Source organism: Mastigoproctus giganteus, chromosome 1 (assembly GCF_048544385.1).
Source record: "Mastigoproctus giganteus isolate SK-2022 chromosome 1, ASM4854438v1, whole genome shotgun sequence".
Taxonomy (NCBI): domain Eukaryota; kingdom Metazoa; phylum Arthropoda; class Arachnida; order Uropygi; family Thelyphonidae; genus Mastigoproctus; species Mastigoproctus giganteus.
In genome coordinates, this window is record NC_143575.1 from 109,116,377 (window position 1) to 109,139,781 (window position 23,405).

The following is a 23,405-nucleotide window of genomic DNA, read 5'->3' on the forward strand; positions in this document are numbered from 1 at the left end:
TTTTTTAAGAACGCTTCCTTCGTTATTTTTTGTTAATAGAAAATTTTTTGGTTTTATGGGCATATGCCCACTCTGCCCACCCCTGAATACGCCCTTGGGACAGGACATGGGCGAATTGTTTTAACTTAGTGGTTCAAATATGTCAAGTCATTTGGGCTTGTTCTGTGCTAATACGATTTTCGTTGCGATTAAGTTTGCACTCATATTCGGCGATTACAACATGCTTCGGTTAAATGTGATGTGGTGGTCGTGCTTGGGTTTGTTTGGTGTTGTGCATTAGCCAGGTTTTTAAAATTGTGAAGATTTGATTAAAACAGTGTACGTTAATAAAATGTACTGTGTTATAAAATGATTTATGTTAGTGAGAGTTAGCCGTCGTGTTCAGCAGCAGGTGGTGGATGTTTTAATTTTCTCCGATTTGTTACTTGGGTTCCTGCACTATGAAAGAGGAAATAGTGTGCAGAGAATGCCAGTTTTTAAAAGAGGTACTATCACCTTTTTAATTTTCTGGTTTGCCTTTGGAAACTTTTATTCCGTGGTGTTCACGAATCATATTTCGTAATTAACATTTTATAACCTTTTTGTTAAGGAGACTGCAAATTTTATTACTGGCAAGAAATTTAATTCATTACTTTCATGTTTTACCTGGGACAACTATAGAGGGTATCCGGGCTAGAGGTATCCAAAAATACACACACACACACATCTCAGCGTTTATAAGGTGTATTAAAATAATTTTTTTGTGATTATACAGAGTAACTCACCAAGTTTTTATGTAGGTTAGTAAAGTTCAAAATGGGCACCTTTTGTAGCTCGACAGATGTCAAAGCGATACTTGAGCTCCTGCCAAGTGTTTTCCAGCATCTGAGGCGTTATTAGCGCAACTGCTTCAACGATACGCTGTTTCAAATCGTCCAAATCCCTAACTTTTCTTTGGTACACAGTCTTTAATAAAGCCCAGTGTTTTTTTTTTTTTTTTTCCATAGTCATATCTATGAAAAAAATGGACCGATGAAGCCATTTTTGTGCACCCCTAACCAGATGTTGACTTTTGGTGTGACCCTTTCATTTTTGATCACTTGGTGAGGATTCTCAGTATCACAAATGCGGAAAAATGTGATGAGACAAATCTTGGAGAGATTTCCTATCGACTATGCTTTTGTTTGAGAAAATATAATGAGTGGTTCTTGCATTATAAGCCGTCATTTTTGGATACCTCTAGCCCGGACACCCCGTGTTATTGTGACCAATAATATAGTTAAGTCTAAGGCACTTTAAAATGGGGAAACTTTAAATTTCCAGTTGATAACTTGAAATTTAAGGTTTCTGTATAAGACAGTGATTTACTTGCCCACTGTATTTGTCTGTAGATATTGTTATACTCATCACAAACATTATGCCTATAACACATTCCTACTCTATCATTTTTGTTTATCCACTGCTTTTCACAACAACCTCACTCAACATTGCACTGGCCACTCCTGTCAACTGGATGCACTGCCTTACATTTTGTTTCTTAGCTGAAAGCATGCCCCCTCCCCATTCTGTGTGTTCTTTCTGTACACATTGTACTTCCCACATTCAAATTCTGAATCCCTTATATCTGAGTGGCACACCATGTCTCTGATATCTGCACAATTTCTGCATTTTAAACTTGACCAGTACTTTAAATTCATCAAATGTATCTACTGTATTCTTAGCATTGGTGCACATGCAAATATACATGCACTTGTTTTTACTCTTAGTAACCATACACAATTTTCGAATTGTCTTTGTAACCTTACACAGTCCATGTATTTTCTTGTTCCATGAAGATCTCCAGGAGGCATTGAAATTCCCAACAATTAATTTCCCAGACTGCTACATGGATCAGTAGAAGCAGTGCAAGAATCACTTACATCTCTGCCTGTAGCTGCTGGTAATCTAATAGTCTGTGTATCCCTCCCCCAATTGGCTGTTTTTTGACCCACCTAATACTGCTTTGATAGTGTCAGCAAATAGTCATGCATCCCTTCTATTTAAGTGTATCCCATCCCTGTAAAAAACATTCTCTGCTGTTAACAAGCACAGACCACACTGAGAAAAATTCTCTCTTGAACCATGCACAGTCTCCAGGACTGAACTGATTGACAAAGACTATCATTGTATATTGTCTCCCATTGCAACTAGACAGAATTGCAGACACATTCAATTTCAATCCAATTCATGACTTTTTCTTAACATTGCTCTGTACATATTAAGTTCCCTGATCTCCTACACTTAATATCATTAGTACTAATATGTACAACATTAACTTTTGTGTCCTTAAAAGATAACTGCTTTACAAACCATATACTTTTGCCCCTGGAAGATATACTGCCGTTCTATTCCACGTATCCATTCTGTGCACTCATTTTTTCAATATTAGTATTACCATTGGTATAGGCATATGATGCAAGAAAGCAAGCTTATGCAGCATCAGTCAAAAAAACTTCCCATTTCACGCATCCATTCGCTCCAAAAGTTTGCCCAGCTTTTCCTTGAATTTTTTTAAGCTATCAACTTCCACAACAATAGATGGAAGTTTATTCCAGCAGTCAACTACCCTCTGGCTAAAGGCGAATTTCCACACATCTATTCTACGATTCTCTTTCCTCAATTTGAGTTTATGCCCCCTCAGGTTTGTAATCTGAGCAAGTAAGTTCTTTATACTTTTGAGTCCCCTGATTTCAAAAGTTCAGCTCTGTGACAAAAAAACAAAAAAAAACGCCCAGACATCCTATGGATTTGATATATAGGCAAACCTCGTATAACACTGTAGTTAGGTTCCTATAAAATGTTGTGTTGTGCGAAACCGTGTTATATGGGACTAAGAAAAAGTACAAAAAGGAGTTTACGTTCCAAAGGCTAACAAAAATATACTATTTCGTTAACAAAATGTTGACAAAGTAACAAAAATATACCGTTCTAGATTTCATGTATCTTCTACTCTCCTTAGAAAATCAGTAATCTGAGTTTGTTTGCATTTGCTTGATAAATCTTTGCGAATTTCATCGTATGGAACTAAGCATTTTTGAAGCTCCCTTTTGAATTTTGGGCTCTTTTCATTCAAGAATCTGCATTCAAAGCAAAAAGATTCTAATTGCTCGGCTAACTTTATGCCTTCCCATTTGCTTTTTAATGTAAAATTTGGAAGTTTAGAATTTTCATCTGTGCTATCATCCTCTGAATTGATTTGGTTTTACCTCCGATGCCATTTCCACCAAATCTGCTTTGTCAGCCTCTTTTTATACCAGTAATTCTTGAACGTCTTCAGTAATCATATCTTTTTTTTTATTTTTTGGAGCATAGGCGACAAAGGCCATATTACTCTGTATATTGTCTATAAATTACGTGTGTCCTGAGGTCTATTTTCTGTTTTGCTGGACAAAAAAACCCAAGTTTCCGGGAGAAAAAACCACGCTCTTCACTTGCCTGTGACCGACTAACTCAGCCATGTTGTGAAAATTACCCATAAAAATTCCTCCCGTCATTGACGGGATTCAAACTCAGGTCTTTTCCACCCAGTGTGGAGTGGAGGGTGATTCTATCAACTGTGCTACCCACTGTTCTACCATAGATCTCAACATAAGTATACATGGACATCACCAGATGGAAATACAGAAAACTGTATCGACTGCATTTTAATAAATAACAACTGGAAATCATCCATTAAAAATGTTAAAACTCAGATTTTGACACAGACCATCAACTGCTAGCAGCAACAATTAAATGGAAATTTAAAAATACGAAGCCAAAGAACAATAGAGCAACATTAAATATATAACAATTTTTTATCACAATTAAATATATCACCCACTGTTCTACCACAGATCTCAACATAAGTATACATGGACATCACCAGATGGAAATACAGAAAACCGTATCAACTGCATTTTAATAAATAACAACTGGAAATCATCCATTTTAAATATTAAAACTCTTAGAAGTACAGATTTTGACACAGACCATGAACTGCTAGCAGCAACAATTAAATGGAAATTTAAAAATACGAAGCCAAAGAATAATAGAGCAACATTAAATATATCACGATTTGAAGAAGATAAAGTAAAGGAAATTTATGGGGAAACACTACAAGAAAAATTAAAAGATATAAACTATTCATTATCTGTGGAAAATGTATGGGAGAAAACCAAACAGTTGACTAAAGATGCAGCCTTAGAATCCTTGGGACCAAAACCAAATAATCCTTGGATTACAGCAGAAATTTTAGATGTATGAATGGAAAAAAGACAAATGAAAAACCTCCTAAACAAAGAAAATAGTCAAGACAAAAGGAAAAAATATAAAGCTCTTAAAAAACAAAATAGACAACCTATGTAAAGCTGCTAAAAGGAAATGGTTGGAAGACAAAGCAAAGCAGTGCGAAGAGACAAATAAACGTCACTACTCTAAAACAATTTACCGGGTTATAAAGGAACTCTCTAAAACATACATCCCGAAAACACTGATGATGAAAAATAAAAACAATATAAAAATAGGAAACATGCAAGAAATTAAAAAAATATGGAAAGAATATTACCAAATCCTGTTCAAAGGGGAAGGAAAAAACACTCTTGCCTTAGATAATAGAAGAGATAAAGCACCCTCGATAACAAAAGAAGTGCAGGAAGCAATTAGCCAAATGAAGAATGACAAGGCACCTGCAATGATGGTATACAATCAGAACTATGGAAATTCGAAGGCGATGCAATGTTAAAACACCTTGCACAATTGTTTAATCTAATTTTATTTACAGGATATACCAGAAGACTGGAAAAGTGGAATAATAGTACCTGTACACAAAAAAGGAGATAAAGAAAATTGTCAGAATTATAGATCCATTACTCTTTTAAATCTATATATAAAATATTTATAAGGATCTTACAAAATAGGATACTTAAAACGTATGAAGAAACAATAGGGGAAGAATGAGCAGGATTTAGAAAAGGCAGATCAACAATAGAACAAATATTCACACTAAACATTGCAGAAAAATATTGGAATAAGAAGAAACCTCTTTATCTGTGCTTCATTGGTTTCAAGCAGGCATTTGACTCTGTAAACAGAGAAAATTTAATGAAGCAACTACAAAAAATCCCACTTGATCATGAAATAATCATGTTTGTAAATAATTTATACAAAAATACAAGAGCAATAGTAAATTTCAACAACCTTAAAACAGAGAAATTTGAAATAGAGAAAGTAGTCATGCAGGGATGCCCTTTATCTCCATATCTATTTAATATCTACCTAGAAGAACTAATGAAATCAATTGAAGAAAAAAAGAGGAACAATAATAAATAGAAAAAATATAAACCACATAAAATATGCAGATGATATTGTGATTTTAACAGAAACCAAAGAACAACTAAAAGAAATATTAACAAATATCAATAAAGCAAGCAACAATTATGGTATTAATATTAATATAAATAAAATCAAAGTAATGCAAATCAGAAAAAACATAGAAGACATAAACATAACATCCAAAATCAACAAATAGAACAAGTACAAAAATTTGTATACCTGGGCTCTCTAATAACCAGAAACCTAAGTAATATCGACCAAATTAATCACAGACTGAACATCGGATGAACAAACTCAAAAACATATGGAAGAGCAATGAAATCTCAAATAGTCTAAAAATTAAACTACGGCAGGCCCTCGTTATAACGCGGTTCGCTTTACGCTGATTCGCTATAACGCTGTTCTTATATTATAACCCGTATCTGACTATAATGCATTTTTGCACTATAATGCAGATTGCATTTTTGGCATGTTTAACGAAATCGTTTCATTTGATTGAATCGATAGCTTGAAAATGAACGCAAAACAGAATTAAAATGTTTCCCACGCCAACTTGAGAAATTTTCCCACGCTCAGTGAAATTTTCTCGCATGCTAATTTAATTTCAGTACAGCGACTTGTTACGTAGTTCCGAGATCAACATTTTAAAAAATGATCAAGTATATTGCTTGTAATATTTGCGTTATATGCATTTATCCGAAGTCTAATCACTCAGTACAGCATGAGACATCGTGTGTAACGGACAGTTTACTCGAACATTGTATTATAATTAATACAACCCAATGCAGTTACATTTTCGAAGAGTTAATAATGGTGGATAAGAATGAAAAAGCAACGTCTGGACGCAGTACGAAGACTATAAATGTAAGAAAAAGACTGAATTTCAAAAAATAACTAGACATTTTGAAGCAAATCGATTCCGGTCCACGACAAGCGAACGTGTGCCATAATTTAGCACTGGCAAGTTTAACTGTAAGTCCAATTATAAAAAATAAAGAATTAATTTTAGCAGCGGAAAAGACAGCTGTTCCACTGCAAACAACTAGGGCTAGGCCAGCTATTAGGATTGAAATGGAGGGACTTCAGCTAATTTTATTGAAGATAATATCCAATGCAGAATTCAGTTAAATATTATATAAAGAGAGATAGAGAGAGATTAGTCTATATGATGATCTGAAGAAAACTCGCCTAAAAAAAAAAATGTGGAACCATTTAAAACTAGTAAGGGCTGGTTGAATAGGTTTAAAATCCAGGGAGAAGCCACAATTTCAGATTGAGGAGCCAAAACTTTTAAAAAAGAACTTGTTAAAATTATTGAAGAGAAGTATTATGTGTTATACTTCTCAACAAGTTTTTAACATAGATGAAGCAGGACTTTTTTGGAAATGAATGCCTAAAAGAAGTTTCATATTGAAACTTCTTTTAGGCATTCGTTTTTAGAAGAAAAAAAATACCAGGTTTCAAAGCGGCAAAGGATCGGTTGACTTTATTGTTGGGTGGGGGGATTTAAAATTATTAAAGATATTTATTTAAAGATATTTAAAATTTTTATTTATTAAAAGATATTTAAAATTAAAATTATTATAACGCTGCGGGGATTTAAAATTAAAACCCGTTTTAGTTTACCAGGAAGAGGGCCAAAATACAACCCAAAATCGACACATTTTTCATGATTAAATTCATCAATTAAATTAAATCATTTAAAATCAGTTTAGATCAATTAAATCCATGATTTTAATTGGAATTTTAAGTTTAATTTTTATACGTAAGTAGTTACCACATATTATATACGTATATAATGCAGAATATTTTATATATACAAATATTTGAATATTAAATATTTTGACCGACATTTGTGCATCTTTTCACTACCGTTTATTATTGTTTAGGAAATATCCTATGGCATTGACCGCAACTCACAAATACATATGTTACCTTATGGGAATGCGACGCTTGCTTAGCGCGAATTCACTTAGCGCTCTATTTTTCCGGAACGAATTATCAGCATTTAGCAGGGGTCGCCTGTATATGAAACTGTCATCATATCCACAGCAACTTATGGATCAGAGAATTGGAGAATAAATAAAGAAAGAAAGGCAAAAAATAATGTCATTTGAAATGAGATGTCTCAGGAAAATCGATAAAACAAATTGGAGAGAACATAAAACTAATGAACAAGTAAGGAGAGATCTAAATTTTGAACTCAGAATAATAGAACAGATCTACAAAAAACAACTTCAGTGGTTTGGACATGTGAACCAGATGAAACAACACAGGCTACCTATTGTAGTACTGACAGGAAGAATTGGAGATAAGAGACCACCAGGAAGACCCAAAAGAGAATGGCTGCAATACCTAAAGGAAAACACAGACTTTCAGAGTTATCAACAAATGATTCAAGAGATCGACAACAATGGAGGATGAGATCTAAATAGGGACTCAACTTGAACCAAACGGAAGAGTAGAATGATGATGATGTGCTACCCATGAGGACTTCAGTAGTCATATCATCAAAACCTTCCCCTCTTACTGACGTAGCAAGTTCTACTATCACACCGATTCCCTTTTCTGCCGGTTTTACCATATTTCCTGAATGAACTGACTGGCCATACATTTTTCCACACGCATTTAACGTTGATGGTTTTACTTCTTTTAGCAGTAAAGCTATGATTCTGATACAGGCCCCAATTGAGAAATGTTTCCATGCCTCCATTACTTCAATAGATTCGCAATCAATTTTTTCCAAAATCCATTGTAACGATTTTCTGATGTAATGAGTTTTAAAGGTGAATATAATGTCGTGATCTAATGGCTGAATGAAAGTAGTTGTATTAACCTAATTCAACTATGGTGGTAGGAACATAACTTTAATGTTTGGATGACTTAAATCTTTTGGATGGCCTGGTGTGCTATCCAATAGTAATAAAACTTTGAAATCTAGATTTTTTTCACAAGTTTAACAGCATAGAACGTAACATGGGGATATTTCTGAACAAAATAAATACAGGGATTTTTCCTTTTTTTTTTTTTTTTTTTAATAGTGAGTCAACAGCAGGGATTCAAAAAGAGTGGAAATATTGAAAAATTACATCCAACATGATAGCAGGGTCCCCCCCCCCCCATACAAAAGCCCAAAAATACCCTGTTATGCGAGGTTTACCAAAATTCTCTAACCGTGTTGTATAAGTATTGTGTTGCGCGAGGATTGCCGCAATTTATGAATCGTGTTATACAGGGGTTGCCTGTATTGTACTATCCATGATCGATTCCTGACCACTGGGCTAGTTGAATTCAGAAGCATACTGGCCAATTGGGTGACCAAGTAGTTGCCTGAAGCTGTGTTTTAGCTACCACATCAGATAGCAGATATGTATTTCGTTTAATATTTTCTGAGATCATGACAAGATGTGATAATTACAAAATATTTTGTGTAACAGGCACTGTGCTACGTGGATACAAGATGTGCTCCGTGCTTTGGTGTCACCCAGCACTAGTAATTTGTGCTGGTTACTATTGTCTGTCAGTAGGATAGGCAGGGCCAGTCTATATGTTTCCATGATGACATTGTATCACCAGTTTGCTTGCAGTTGAATATAAGTGATATAAAAACAAACACAAAACATTGCTTTTTTAACCCTCCAATTTTTTCCAAGTAAGTTTACCTTTGTCAAGCTTTGACTTGGTACCAAGCTGGCAGGTCAAGTGACTTTATTTATTAAAAAAAGATAAACTCATTAACTAGTAAGTGAAAAAAAATGAAGAATTACAGATAAATAAGTGAACAAATGTGTTAAGAGGAAAATCTGTTTTACTGTTATGTAAGACTCGTAGCTGGAATGCTTTTCTGTTGGGTGAAAGCTACTTTGACAATTCCTCCGGCTACTTTCTTGTTGGAGGAATTGTTGTGTAGGCTGGTAGAAGGGGTGCTATATTAGGTGGAATGAGGAAGGGAATTGACATGCTGTCTATAAGGACATTGAAGTTGGTTTTTAGGAGCATCAGTGACCATATTGCTCTATTTTATATTATATCTGTAGAAGGGTGTGTTCATGGGTTGATGTCGTGGTGGCTGATAAATCCCCCATAATAATTTGGGAAAAACCCATTTCTCTCCATCAGATATTTGCTAACTACAGCTCCAATTGAACAGGTCTTTAGAAACTTCCTCAATCTCTTACAAGCTTCAAACTCAGACCTCTTCAAATGAGTGATAAGTAGCAAAACCACTATTCGTTCACACAGTGGTATAAGCAAACAGTGGCAAATGGATGGCAACTTTCTCCACCTTTCTGTTTACATTCTTTTTGATCGTTTGCATGTTATGCCTCCACAGATTATTGTATTTTGTGGTGGTGCACAGTGGCCAAGATCTGGACTGCTTTAGATTGAAAGGATTGCCTCCTAAGATTGAATGGAAGGCCCCCATTGGTGAATGTAGTTGCAGAACTGCTTTAGGTGGGATTTGAACCTTTGGCAAGATTGGCCAGTGTATCATTATGTTCAACAAAATATCTGGTTAACTCTAGCCCTTGCTTGTGATAGGGGTGGGTAGCCTTCATGATTTGTCTTAGCTTTCACTTATCAGTGAAATACACATAAACATCATGCCATTTGTAGTTGTTGAGAATTTGTTTTCTCAGAATTTAATTGATTTGCCATTTGTAACTCATTTGAAGAGATATGGGTTCAAACCCTTTAAATTATTGGCAAAAATTTTAAAGCCCTCACTGAAGAGGGAGTTTGGTTATTACAGGTTTTTTAGCCTGCACATTATGCAAATTGTTTGTGAGCAGATATTTGTATAAACATAATAAAAATCTAAAATCATTGGAACTGGTGCACAATGAACTTCTAAAATAGTTAATGGATCAAAATCTTGTTCATTGTATGGCCTGGGTAATTGCTGTTGGCGGAGACTTTTTTTTTTTTTTTTTATCTGGGCCATCTTTGGCTTTAGATCCTGGGTGCAGGAGGTATGCAGCCCCCCCCCCCCCTAACGATCAGGCCTTCACTATGTCAGATTTTGCTACTATAAAGTAGTTGAAATGAAAAGTTATGTCTGTGTCCATATGTTTTCAGTTAAATATAATGGTAATATTAAAGTAATGAGGATGTTAAGAAAGGTGATGGACCTATTTTTTTTTCAAATTCCAAGGTGAAGGAGATGTTATTATTCTAATTAAAGATATCCATTTATATATCCTAGGGCTCACATCTGGTGAGCATGGGCTTGACAAACCCAGGGTCCTGAGCTGCATTTCATCATATCTCTCTCTCTCTCTCTCTCTCTCTCTCTCTCTCTCTCTCTCTCTCTCTCTCTCTCTCTCTCTCTCTCTCTCGGTAACTCAGGAAATATTTTTGGCTGGTTCAGTGTAGTCATCAAGCTTCCTTGCATTATATGGCTAATAATAATAATATCTGATCTACAATGTAAAATTGTTTAAGGCTTCATACTAAAATACCAGAGTGAGTCATTTGTATCAGGTTTGCCAGTGTATAAATTTGAAATTGTTGTCCTGTTATATGGATTACATTAAATACTATTTTTTTATATGTGTACTGCAGAATATTTATATCTCCACTAATAGATTTTTTTTTTACTTTAATTTTTGAATATATATATTGAAATTCTAAAACATTAATTGTAATGAAACATTTGAATTACTGTTATCATATATTCATATTGTTTAGGAAAATAAATGTTATATTCTTAAAACTGTACAGAGTGGCCACAAATCCCTTTGGAGAAATTACAGTATACTTGTAGGTTGCCTTCTATTCTTTGAGCATTGTTTAATTCAGCGTTTCCCAAACTGGGGTCTATGTACCCCTGGGGGGGGGGCATAGACCAGTTAAAGAGGGTCTACGAAATGTTCAGAAGGTATGAAGTAATATGTGTGTATTTTCTTAAAAAATATACTGATAGAATCGCAACAAATTTTGTTATAGAACTTTACTTATTTTCGATTATATTTACTTATTATATGTATATATATATATATATATATTAAGGGCACAAAGGGTGATAAGTTGTACACATTAGCACTAATGATATTAAGAGTAGGAGACTGGCGGAATTACTTAACAAGTACAGGTCACTGTTGAAAAAAAGCCGTGAATTAGGGTTGAAATTGAAAGTGTCTTCAATTCTGCCCAGACACGATAGGAGGGAGTATATGATGCGAGCCTTGTCGATCAATTCAGCCCTGGAAAGATTGTGAAAGGCTCAAGGGGTAGAATTTTTTTCAACCTGGTCTGTACTTGTTAACAGGAGAGACTGCTTCTACAGGGATGGGATACACTTAAATAGAAAGGGTGCAAGAATATTAGCTGATGCTGTCGAGGCAGTGTTAGGTGGGTCGGAAAACTGCTAGTTTGGGGGGGGATACAAGGACTAATAGATTAACAGTAGCCACTGGCAGAGGTGAAAGTGATTCTTGCACCGCTTCTATTGGAATGAGCAGCAGCCTGGAAAACAAGATGCAGGATATTTAAGAAACTGCTGGGAGTCATCGCAGAACAAGTAAACACATGGGTTGTGTTAGGGCAGTTAAGAATAAGAACAGGTGCATGTATACTTGCATGTACACCAATGCTAGGAGTTTGGTAAATAAATTTGATGAATTTGAGGTATTGCTCAAAACATCAAAGGAAGATATTGTTGGGATATCAGAGACGTGGTGTCAAACAGATATAAGGAATGCAGAACTGGAATTTGGGGAATTCAATGTGTATAGACAGGGCAGGAGGGGAGGAAGGGTTATGCTATTAGTTAAGAAACACAAAATCCAAGGAAGTAAAGCCAGTCGACATTGATTGACAGGGCAATGTTGAGTCAGTTTCTTGTGACATAAGCATAGGGAAATCAAAATTGAGAGTAGGAGTGTTGGTTGGTTTTGATTTTATTGGCGCATTAGCTTCTTCTTCTTCTTTAATGCTGCCGAATGGCGTTTGCGACTTCGTTTTGATATTGTTCTCTGTCTAGCGCTGCGTGTAGAATTTGTGCTGTTGTCATGTGAAGCCAGGTGTTGATGTTATCTAGCCATGCCATTTTCGGTCTGCCTGGGCGTTTCTTGCCTTCGATCTTTCCCTCCAGGATGAGTGGTAGTAGGTGATATTTTTGTTGGTTCCTAGCGATGTGACCTAGGTATTTGCATTAGCTACTAAGGCTATAATGCGCCAAGACCAAGAATAGGAGTGTGCTATAGGCCTAATGACTCTGATGAGTATAATAAGATACTGTATGGGGAAATAGAGTGGGCCAGTAAATCAGAGAGTCTTATAATGGGGGATTTTAATTTCCCAGATATTGACTGGAATTTGTGGATTGGTCAATCACACACTAGCAAGACTTTTGTGGATTTATTGGATGATTGTTTTCTACATCAGCATGTTAGGGAGGCAACTAGTGGGAGCAATACTCTTGATCTGATTATCAGTAGTGATTCTTCATGCATTAAGAATCTGCAGATAAAGGAACCACTAGGTGGCAGTGATCACAGTGTGCTGAAGTGGGATTTACTCAAGGAGGTAACTACCATCAGAGGTAAAGGGAAGGGTTTTTGCTTTCGTCTGAGACAGATGGTCTGAGACAGTATTTAAATTGTATACTGTGGGACCAACTGATGATGTTACCAACAGCAAATTCGAAATGGGAAGCATTCAAAGAACTTATCTTGAAAGCTACTAGGCTTTACATACCAACTAAGAATTATTGTTCAAGGTCCGGGCCTAAATGGATGTCAGATGAACTAATGAGACATATGGCAGAGAAGAAAAATGCATGGGATACATACAAATTAATGGGTGACATGGAAGCCTATGATAGATATAAGCTGGTTTGTAACCAAGTCACAAAGGAGATTAGGCAGGCAAAGGATGCAAAGAAAAACAGAAAAGAGTTCTTTACCTATGTAAACTCAAGAAGGAAAGGGATGAATCAGATTGGGCCACTGGATATTGATATTTCAACAGTTGAGGTCCTGCTCAGGTGGCTAACAAACTAAACGAGTTTGCATCTACATTGAAACCTGAGGAGTTATTCAGGAAAGGGAATGCCGTAGGTGAAGTAAACACTAGCAGTGAGCTAGATGATTTTTTAATAACTGAGAGGAAAGTGGAGGAGAAATTGTTGAAGATAAACATAAAAATGGCACCCGGGGTGGATGGGATCTATCCAGTTATATTAAAGGAGGCAGCAAAGGCAGTAAGCAAACCCCTAGCCATAATTATGAGAGCTTCTTTGAACTCAGTCGAGGTACCCATAGACTGGAGATGTGGAAATGTAACCCCAATTCACAAAGGAGGATTAAAGGCTGACACAAGTAATTATAGACCTATTAGTTTAACTTCTGTTCCATGAAAATTAATGGAAGCACTGGTTAAAGAAGCACTGCAGGATCATTTAGACAAGAATTCAATTATAGCTCAGACACAGCATGGTTTTGTTAAGGGAAGGTCTTGCTTGACCAATTTGATTGGATACTATGATGTAGTCACAAAAGAACTGGATGCAGGGAATAACTTTGATATTATATATTTGGGTGGCTTTTGATACTGTTGCTCATGGATGACTGTTGCACAAATTGGAGCAGTGTGGCATTGGTGAAATTGTTGCTATGGATAAAGGGATGGTTGAATGGCAGAAGACAGAGAGTGGTGATCAATGGACACTGCTCAATGTGGACAAATGTTATTAGTTTTTTTTTTTTTTTTTTTTTTTTGATTTGGTATTTGTTGGCGCATCGGCTTCTGTGGCCATATTGCACCTCCCAAGGTTTTTGCAGTACTTTGATCCAAGCCCGAGGCGGGAATCGAACCCGCGACCTTTGGGTTGCCGGGCAGGTACTTTACCCACTCGGCTAGCCCGGTCGGCCAATGTTATTAGTGGAGTTCCTCAGGGTGCAGTGTTGAGTCCATTGTTGTTTTCTGTATTTATAAATGATATTGATGATGGTATATCAAGCTTAATGTCCAAGTTTGCAGACAATACAAAGGTTGGCAGGGTTGTTAAGGACAATACTGATGCTATGCTGCTGCAACAGGATCTGGAAAGGTTAAGCAGATGGGCTGAGAGGTGGCAAATGAAGTTTAACATTGACAAATGTAAGGTACTACATATGGGAAACAGTATCCCCAGAGCAATGTATCAAATCTGTAGTACTACACTGACAGTGGTAGAGAATGAAAAGAACCTGGGGGTAATTGTGTAGGCAGATATGAAGTTCTCTGAGCAGTGCAGACGAGCTGCAAGAGTAGCTCATGGTGTCTTGTCAATGATATACAGGAATTTTTCATGTAGGGATAGGGAGGTGATTATTCCCTTGTATAAGACAATGGTCAGGCCCACCTTGAGTACTGTATACAGGTCTGGAGGCCTCATTTCAAGAAGGATGTAGAGCTGCTGGAACGAGTACAGAGAAGGGCAACAAGATTAGGGAATGGAACAAAGGGTTGCTCTTACGAAGAAAGGCTTAAGTTTTGCAAATTACAGAGTCTGGAGACCAAGCACCGGCGAGATGATCTGATAGAGGTGTATAAGGCCTTGAATGGTTTGAGCATGCTCATTGTCGACGGGATACTTCCTTTTGCTCAGAATAATCACCTGAGAGGGCATAAATTCAAATTGGGGGAAGACAGTTGTAGGATAGATGTGCGGGAATTTGCCTTTAGCCAGCGGGTAGTTGGTTGGTGGAACAGACTTCCATCACTTGTTGTGGAAGTTGATAGCCTAAACAAATTTAAGGCTGAGCTGGACAAGTATTTCAAACGAACGGAGGGGTGAAATGGGAGTGGTGGTTATTTTTTTTTATTTATTTATTTTTTTGGCTGATGCTGAATAAGCTTGCTTTCTTGCATCATATGCCTCTACTAATGCTAATGCTATATATTGGTATTAGGCGAAGGATTGTTTATGAATTTTGTTGTTATAGATCGTTTATTGAGATCAGCACCGATTAATGCCGTGTAAGTGTAAGATTAAGCATTACATCGGTCTGCATTGATAAGTACTAGATGTGATGGAAAATATAGCAGTTTGGTAAAGCGGTAGCAGTTTTGGGTGAGATGCGGTGCATTATGTGGATGCCTTGTGCGTCAAACACCCAAGTAACGTGCATAGGCCAACGCCAGCACTATGGCAAAACCTAGAGATATAATATATGATACAATATATAATAAAAGATGAGAGTAAAATGAAAGATAAAATGTAGAGCAAAAAGATGAAAGCTGATATATATATATATATATATATGTATGTTTGTTACTAATTGTTCGAATGTTACCTATTATTGGTGGTTTTTAAAATAAAGGCATTAGTGTTCATACAATTCTGGTCATTAAGCTAGCCTTATTTAGGTCATCTTAAATCCGCATGGCCTATACATATTAGGTTTAGAAGTTTAATGCTTAATGATAACGAATTTTCACGATAAATTACTGATGAAAATTTTTTATCTGTAGCAAAAGGCAATTACTAATCATTATTAACAGTATACTTCTATCTTATTACTATTATACTATTTTTTACTATGATACATTTTTGTATTCCATCACGTGGCCGCCAATCCCCTACTTCATCGGGGGCTTTGAGTGGATTGACAGCCCTTTCGATGTAATGCCTCTACTTACTCGTTTCTGTTTGTACCTATCACAGTTTTGCTATTTTAAGTTCCTTTTCTTTTGTTTTGTTTAATTTCTAAAGTTCCTTCTATAATTTTAATTTTTAGATTTAAGTTTTTGAATTTTTAAAATATTGTTAGCATATCTATTTATAGTATTAATTAGTTTTAATTTTTATTTATTACGATCTCAAAAGAATACATGCATCTAAACATAATATTAATATATAAACCAACATTGTGTGTGTGTGTGTGTGTGTGTGTGTGTGTGTGTGTGTGTGTGTGTGTGTGTGTGTGTAAGGGTTTGTAAATCTGAGTAGTTTGGAAACTACTGGTTTAATCCATTCCTTCATTCCATTGTATAAATGACATGTAAACTATGATTCATAACAAGGTGGATTCTTTGCATTACATGTGCATTTAGTTACATAGCAGAAAAGATACAAGTTTACCTATCACTAATTTTGAGAGGGAGGTTGCTAGGGGCTCCACTCTTGTAAGAATTTATGGAAGTTGAGTTATAAGCAATTATGTATCAAAGAGGCTGTGACACATGGATATATTTTTAATTTAGTTTTTAAATCTATATACTCTGAAATGTGGAAGTAAAAATTTTGAAGTTAAGTTAGGTTATGGTTAAATAAAAAAAAACATGTTTATATCACTAAGAGGTGGTTTATTTTAAAACACTAATTAAAAACAATGTGAGTTAATGGATTTTTCACAGTTATTTTCATAAAAGATTAAAAATTAAGGTAGCATCAAAAATGAACAATTTTGAAATATTTATTTCCATGTTATAAATGGGATAATGTTTTTCATTGGAATGCCTAGTTATTAGCTAAAAACTTTTTTAAATAGCTAATTTGTGCTTTGGTAATTTCACTTTTGCCCCAAATAAATTTGTTCAACTGGCTTTTTTCACCTCCTTTACTTATTTTGAAATCTAATCTTTTCTTCTTTGTTAAAGACTGTTTCTAGATATACCAAGTTACTAACTTCTTTTTCATTTAAATTTTATACTTTTGGCTGAAAATGAAAGCTGCACCAGAATTATTTTTTATTCTCTCTGTGTCATGAAATGCTATTAGAACAGTATATAAACAATAAGACTCCCCCCCCCCCCCGAGTGGTACATGTTTTTATGAAGCAATTTTTTAATGAAATGCAGACAAACAATTCCACTAATCCAGGTATGAAACATATTTTATTTCATTGTTTGAAATTAAATGTACCTTGTGCTGGACAAGGTACATTTAGACAAGGTAATTTAAAAAAGTGTGTTTACTCATAGCCAAACTTTGTCAGATCTGTTTATTTGTACTTGTTCTGAAAGATGGGGGGATGGCATGAAATGTAGGAAATATTTTAAGGGGGGTGCAAGGCATTAAATTTTGGGAACCTCTGTTTTAACGAGTGGTTAAATTTAAACTGTATAGGCTACTTCTATTAAGCCTTACTTATTTTCTTTATTAATTTAATATTTATTCAGTCTACAGTCATTGTTGTTTCATTTAGAAAATTCATGCCAATGAGAGGGAATACTCTTTAAACTATTCTACCCTTAAACAGAAGATAATATCTACAGAGTAAGTATTTTATTTATTATTTTTTAATTTGATTGACCAATATAGTCTCTTAGATCAGTGCTTCTCAAACTATCTGTGGACCAGTTTCATATATTTCCAATCCTTCGTGGACAGATACTTTTGTAAATACAATAAAAAATAATTACTTAATATCTGTACTTATCTCATCGCGGACCGGTAACAAAGAGTTTACGGACTGGCACCGGTCTGTGGACCATACTTTGAGTAGCACTATCTTAGATAATCATTTAAATACAAGAAAGAGAGCATTCTTAAGTATAGGCAGTCCTTCACTTAATGTTGAATTCTTGGAAAATCGATTGTAACACAGATGAGCCTAATGCAGAGTATTTTTCCATAATTAATGTTGTAATAAACATAGGATATATTTGAGATAGATTTCAAGTAAAAAAAAATATATTTTTTGGAAATTTAATAAATAACACACACAGATCAGGATTTCCAGATTGCTCCGTCAAATGCCACTGATAAAACATGCATCTAATGGAGGTATGTACCCTATCTACTTCATAATCTTTAGTAATTTCCAGATCATCTCAAGCAGTATTGCTTTTAGAGAATGACCTTACATTATATTTTTGTGCATGTTTTATAATCCATTTAGCATTGTTAACTAGGGGTTTTGTAAAATTCATGACATATGAAAACAGCACCATGTGCTGTTTTTGAGAACATGAACAAATTTAACCGTTATCATAAATTCGGACATTTATATATGCATTAAAATTTTAAAAAATATTAATTTTATGTTTCTGTAGAAATTTCCATTTATTTTCAGTTATTAGTATTAGTAGTGGAAAATGATGCAAGAAGCAAGCTCACACAGCATCAGCCAAAAAAAAAAAAAAAAAACCCCATCCTATTTCATCTATCCATCTCCTCCAACAGTTTGTCTAGTTCTACCTTGAATTTATTCAAACTATCTACTTCTGCAACATCAGATGGAAGTTTGTTCCAGAAAACAACCACTTGCTAATTAAAGGCAAACTTCTGCACATCTATTTGGCAACTATTCTTCCTCAATTTGAATTTATGCCCTAGCATTAGCATTAGTAGAGGCATATGATGCAAGAAAGCAAGCTTATGCAGCATCAGCAAAAAAAAACAAAAAAACACTCCCATTTCACCCCTCCGTTCGTTCGAAATACCTGTCCAGCTGAGCCTTAAATTTATTTAGGCTATCAATTTCCACAACAAGTGATGGAAGTCTGTTCCACCAACCAACTACCCGCTGGCTAAAGGCAAATTCCCGCACATCTATCCTACATCTGTCTTTCGTCAATTTGAATTTATGCCCTCTCAGGTGATTATTCTGAGCAAGAAGAAGAATCCCATCGACATTGAGTATGCTCAAACCATTCAAGGCTTTATACACCTCTATCAGATCACCTCGCCGGTGCCTAGTCTCCAGACACTGTAATTTGCAAAACTTAAACCTTTCTTCGTAAGAGCAACCCTTTGTTCCATTCACTAATCTTGTTGCCCTTCTCTGTACTCGTTCCAGCAGCTCTACATCCTTCTTGAAATGAGGCCTCCAGACCTGTATACAGTACTCAAGGTGGGCCTGACCATTGTCTTATACAAGGGAATAATCACCTCCCTATCCCTACATGAAAAATTCCTGTATATCATTGACAAGACACCATGAGCTACTCTTGCAGCTCGTCTGCACTGCTCAGAGAACTTCATATCTGCCTGCACAATTATCCCCAGGTCCTTTTAATTCTCTACCACTGTCAGTGTAGTTCCACAGAGTTGATACATTGCTCTGGGGTTACTGTTTCCCATATGTAGTACTTTACATTTACCAATGTTAAACTTCATTTGCCACCTCTCAGCCTTAACCACCCTGCCAACCTTTGTATCGTCTGCAAAGTTGTACATTAAGCTTGATATACCATCATCAGTATCATTTATAAATACAGAAAACAACAATGGACTCAACACTGAACCCTGAGGAACTCCACTAATAACATTAGTCCATGATGAGCAGTGTCCATTGATTACCACTCTCTGTCTTCTCCCCATCAACCATCCCTTTATCCATAGCAGCAGTTTGCCTCCAATGCCACACTGCTCCAATTTGTGCAGCAGTCTTCCCTGTGCAACACTATCAAAATCCTTTCTAAGATTCAAATATATAATATCAAAGTTATTTCCTGCATCCAGTTCTTTTGTGACTGCATCATAGTATCCAATCAAATTGGTCAGGCAAGACTTTCCCTTAACAAAACCATGCTGTGTCCGAGCTATAACTGAAGTCTTGTCTAGATGATCATGCAGTGCTTCTTTAACCAGTACCTCCATTAACTTCCTGGAATAGAAGTTAAACTCACAGGTCTGTAATTACTTGTGTCAGCCTTTGATCCTCCTTTGTGAATTGGGGTTACATTTGCACATCTCCAGTCTATGGGTACCTCCCCTGAGTCCAAAGAAGCTCTCATGATTATGGCTAAGGGTTTGCTTACTTCCTTTGCTGCTTCCTTTAATATAACTGGATAGATCCCATCCACCCCAGGTGCTTTTTTATGTTTATCCTCAACAGTTTCTGCTCCACATTCCTCTCAGTTATTACAAAATCATCTAGCTCACTGCCAGAGTTTACTTCACCTCTGGCATTCCTCTTCCTGAATAACTTCTCCGTGTGAATGTAGATGCAAAATACTCATTTAGTTTGTTAGCCACCTGAGCAGGATCCTCAACTGTTGAACCATCAATATCCAGTGGACCAATCTGATTCATCCCTTTCCTTCTACAGTTTACATAGGTAAAGAACTCTTCTGTTTTTCTTTGCATCCTTTGCCAAGGATTTCTCATAATCTGCCTTTGCCTCCCTAATCTCCTTTGTGAGTTGGTTATAGAGCAGCTTATATCCATCATAGGCTTCCATGTCACCCATTAATTTATATGTATCTCATGCGTTTTTCTTCTCTGCCATATGTCTCATTAGTTCATCTGACATCCATTTATGCCTAAACCTTGAACAACATTTCTTAGTTGGTATGTAAAGCCTATTAGCTTCCAAGATAAGTTCTTTGAATGCTTCCCATTGTGAATTTGCTGTTGGTAACATGATCAGTTGGTCCCACCGTATAGAATTTAAATACTGTCTCAGACCATCATAGTCGCCTTTACGAAAGCAAAAACCCTTCCCTTTACCCCTTATGGTAGTTACCTCTCTGAGTAAATCCCACTTCAACACACTGCGATCACTGCCACCTAGTGGTTCCTTTATCTGCAGATTCTTAATGCATGAACAATCACTACTGATAATCAGATCAAGAGTATTGCTCCCACTAGTTGCCTCCCTAACATGCTGATGTAGAAAACAATCATCCAATAAATCCACAAAAGCCTTGCTAGTGTGTGAGTGACCAACCCACAAATTCCAGTCAATATCTGGGAAATTGAAATCCCCCATTATAAGACTCTGATTTACTGGCCCACTCTATTTCCCCATACAGTATCTTATTATACTCATCAGAGTCATTAGGCCTATAGCACACTCCTACTCTCAATTTTGATTTCCCTGTACTTATGTCACACGAAACTGACTCGACATTGCCCTGTCCAGCGATGTCGACTGGCTTCACTTCCTTGGATTTTATGTGTTTCTTAACTAATAGCATAACCCATCCTCCTTCCTTCCTGTCCTATCTATCCTTTCTGTACACATTGTACTCCCCAAATTCCAGTTCTGCATTCCTTATATCTGTGACACCACGTCTCTGTTAATCCAACAATATCTGCCTTTGATGTTTTGCGCAATACCTCAAATTCATCAAATTTATTTACCAAACTCCTAGCATTGGTGTACACGCAAGTATATATGCACCTATTCCTATTCTTAGCTACCGTAACACAACCCATGCATTTATTTGTACCGCAATGACTTCCATCAGTCTCTGAAATATCCTGCATCTTGTTTTCCAGGCTGCTGCTCATTCCAATAGAAGCAGTGCAAGAATCACTTTCACCTCTGCCAGTGGCTACTGTTAATCTATTAGTCCTTGTATCTCCACAAGCTAGCAGTTTTCCGACCCACCTAACACTGCCTCGATAGCATCAGCAAATATTCTTGCACCCTTTCTATTTAAGTGTATCCCGTCCCTGTAGAAGCAGTCTCTCCTGTTAACAAGTACAGACCAGGCTGAAAAAAATTCTACCCTTTGAGCCTTGCACAATCTTTCCAGGGCCGAATTTATCGACAAGGCTCTCATCATATAGTCCTTCCTATTGTGTCTGGGCAGAATTTCAGACACTTTCAAATTCAACTGTAATTCACGGTTTTTTTTCAATAGTGACCTGTACTTGTTAAGTAATTCCGCCGGTCTACTACTCTTAATATCATTAGTGCCAATATGTACAACTATATCACTTTTTTTGACCTTAAAAGATGATATACGCTCTACAACATCATCAACCTTTGCCCCTGGCAGACATACCCTAGTTCTCTTCCACCTGTCCTTTTTACAAAGCATGTTCCCCGTTTCCCTGACAGTAGAGTCACCAGCAACTACTAGTTCCTGTGGGACCAGTGCATTCTACCTTGGGGGTTGCCGCTGTGTTGCGTGATGACCAAGTGCAAGCTCTGGCGTTGATGTGTGCAGCTGAGAGCTTGATGGGTCCCTCAATTTAGATCCTTCGAGGGCATCCACCCCTGTCCTTCAAGCTCTCATATAGACCCATAACAACACTGAGTTGTCGCCTGATTTCCTTACACTCCTTACATCGCGCACACACAAAGACATCCCCCATGGCAATATCATGTGCATAGGCTGAGCGATAGGAAGAATCTCAACAGCATTGAGTTTGCTCAATGCTGTTGTCTCCAGATGCTGCAATTTGCAGAACTGAAGCCTTTGTGTAAGAGCAGCCGTTTTTTTCCTTCACCAATCTCGGTGCCCTTCCCTGTACCTGCTACATCAGTTCTACATCCTTCCTAAAATGAGGCCTCCAGACCTGTGTGCAGTACTCAAAATGTGACCTGACCATCACCTTGTACAATGGAATAATCACCTCCTTATCCCTGCTAGCAAAATTCCTCTATATCATTGAGAAAACCCCATGTGGTGTCCTGGCAGCCTGTCTGCACTGTTTGAAAAACTTCATCTGACTACAAAATTACCCACAAGTCCTTTTCATTTTCTATTACCCAGAGTGTTAGTGTCACACAATTGGTATGTTAATCTGGGATTACTTGTTACCCATATGCAGAAATTTGCATTTGTCAATGTTAAACCTCAGTTGCTATTTCTCAGCCCAACTGACTAATTTTTCTAAATCTTGTTGTAGTAGCATACCATCTGGCTTAACCACCCTGCCAATGTTCTTATCATCTGGAAACTTAGATGTTAAGCCTGCTATACCTTCATCAATATCATTAATAAATACAGAAAACAACAATAGGCCTAGCACGAACCCCAGGGGTCTCTCTTTGTGGACATTAGTCCATGAAGAGCAGTGTCCATTGATAACAACTCTCTATCTTCTCCCACTCAACTATCCCTTTATTCTAAGCAGTAACTTGCTTTTAATGCTACACTGCTCCAATTTGTATAGCAGTGTATTATTTGTGACAGTATTAAAAGCTTTCCTGTAATCCAAGTATTTGACATCAAAATTATTTTTTGCATCCAGTTGGTTGCTTTGTTAATGCATCATAGTATCAAATTGGTCAGACAAGATCACCCCTTGACAAACCCATGCTGTCACTGAAGCATAATTGCACCATGTCTAGGTGGTTCTGTATTGCTTCTTTAACCAATGACTCTATTATTTTCCCTGGAACAGAAGTTAAGCCAAAATGCCAAAAATTTCTCATAATTTGCCTTAGCTTGCTTAACAT

At 36.5% G+C, this 23,405-nt stretch overlaps 1 protein-coding gene across 1 annotated transcript in view; it reads left to right on the forward strand.

The window, feature by feature from the left end:
* The first annotated feature begins 244 nt into the window (after positions 1-244).
* The window catches only part of LOC150091095 (uncharacterized), a 334,378-nt gene continuing 311,217 nt past the window's right edge, over positions 245-23,405 (forward strand). The window contains exons 1-2 of the mRNA XM_090374226.1: positions 245-485; positions 17,466-17,536. Of these exons, the coding sequence (XP_090230352.1) occupies positions 441-485; positions 17,466-17,536 (116 nt within the window). The 5' untranslated portion in view covers positions 245-440. The remainder of the gene's footprint in view (positions 486-17,465; positions 17,537-23,405) is intronic.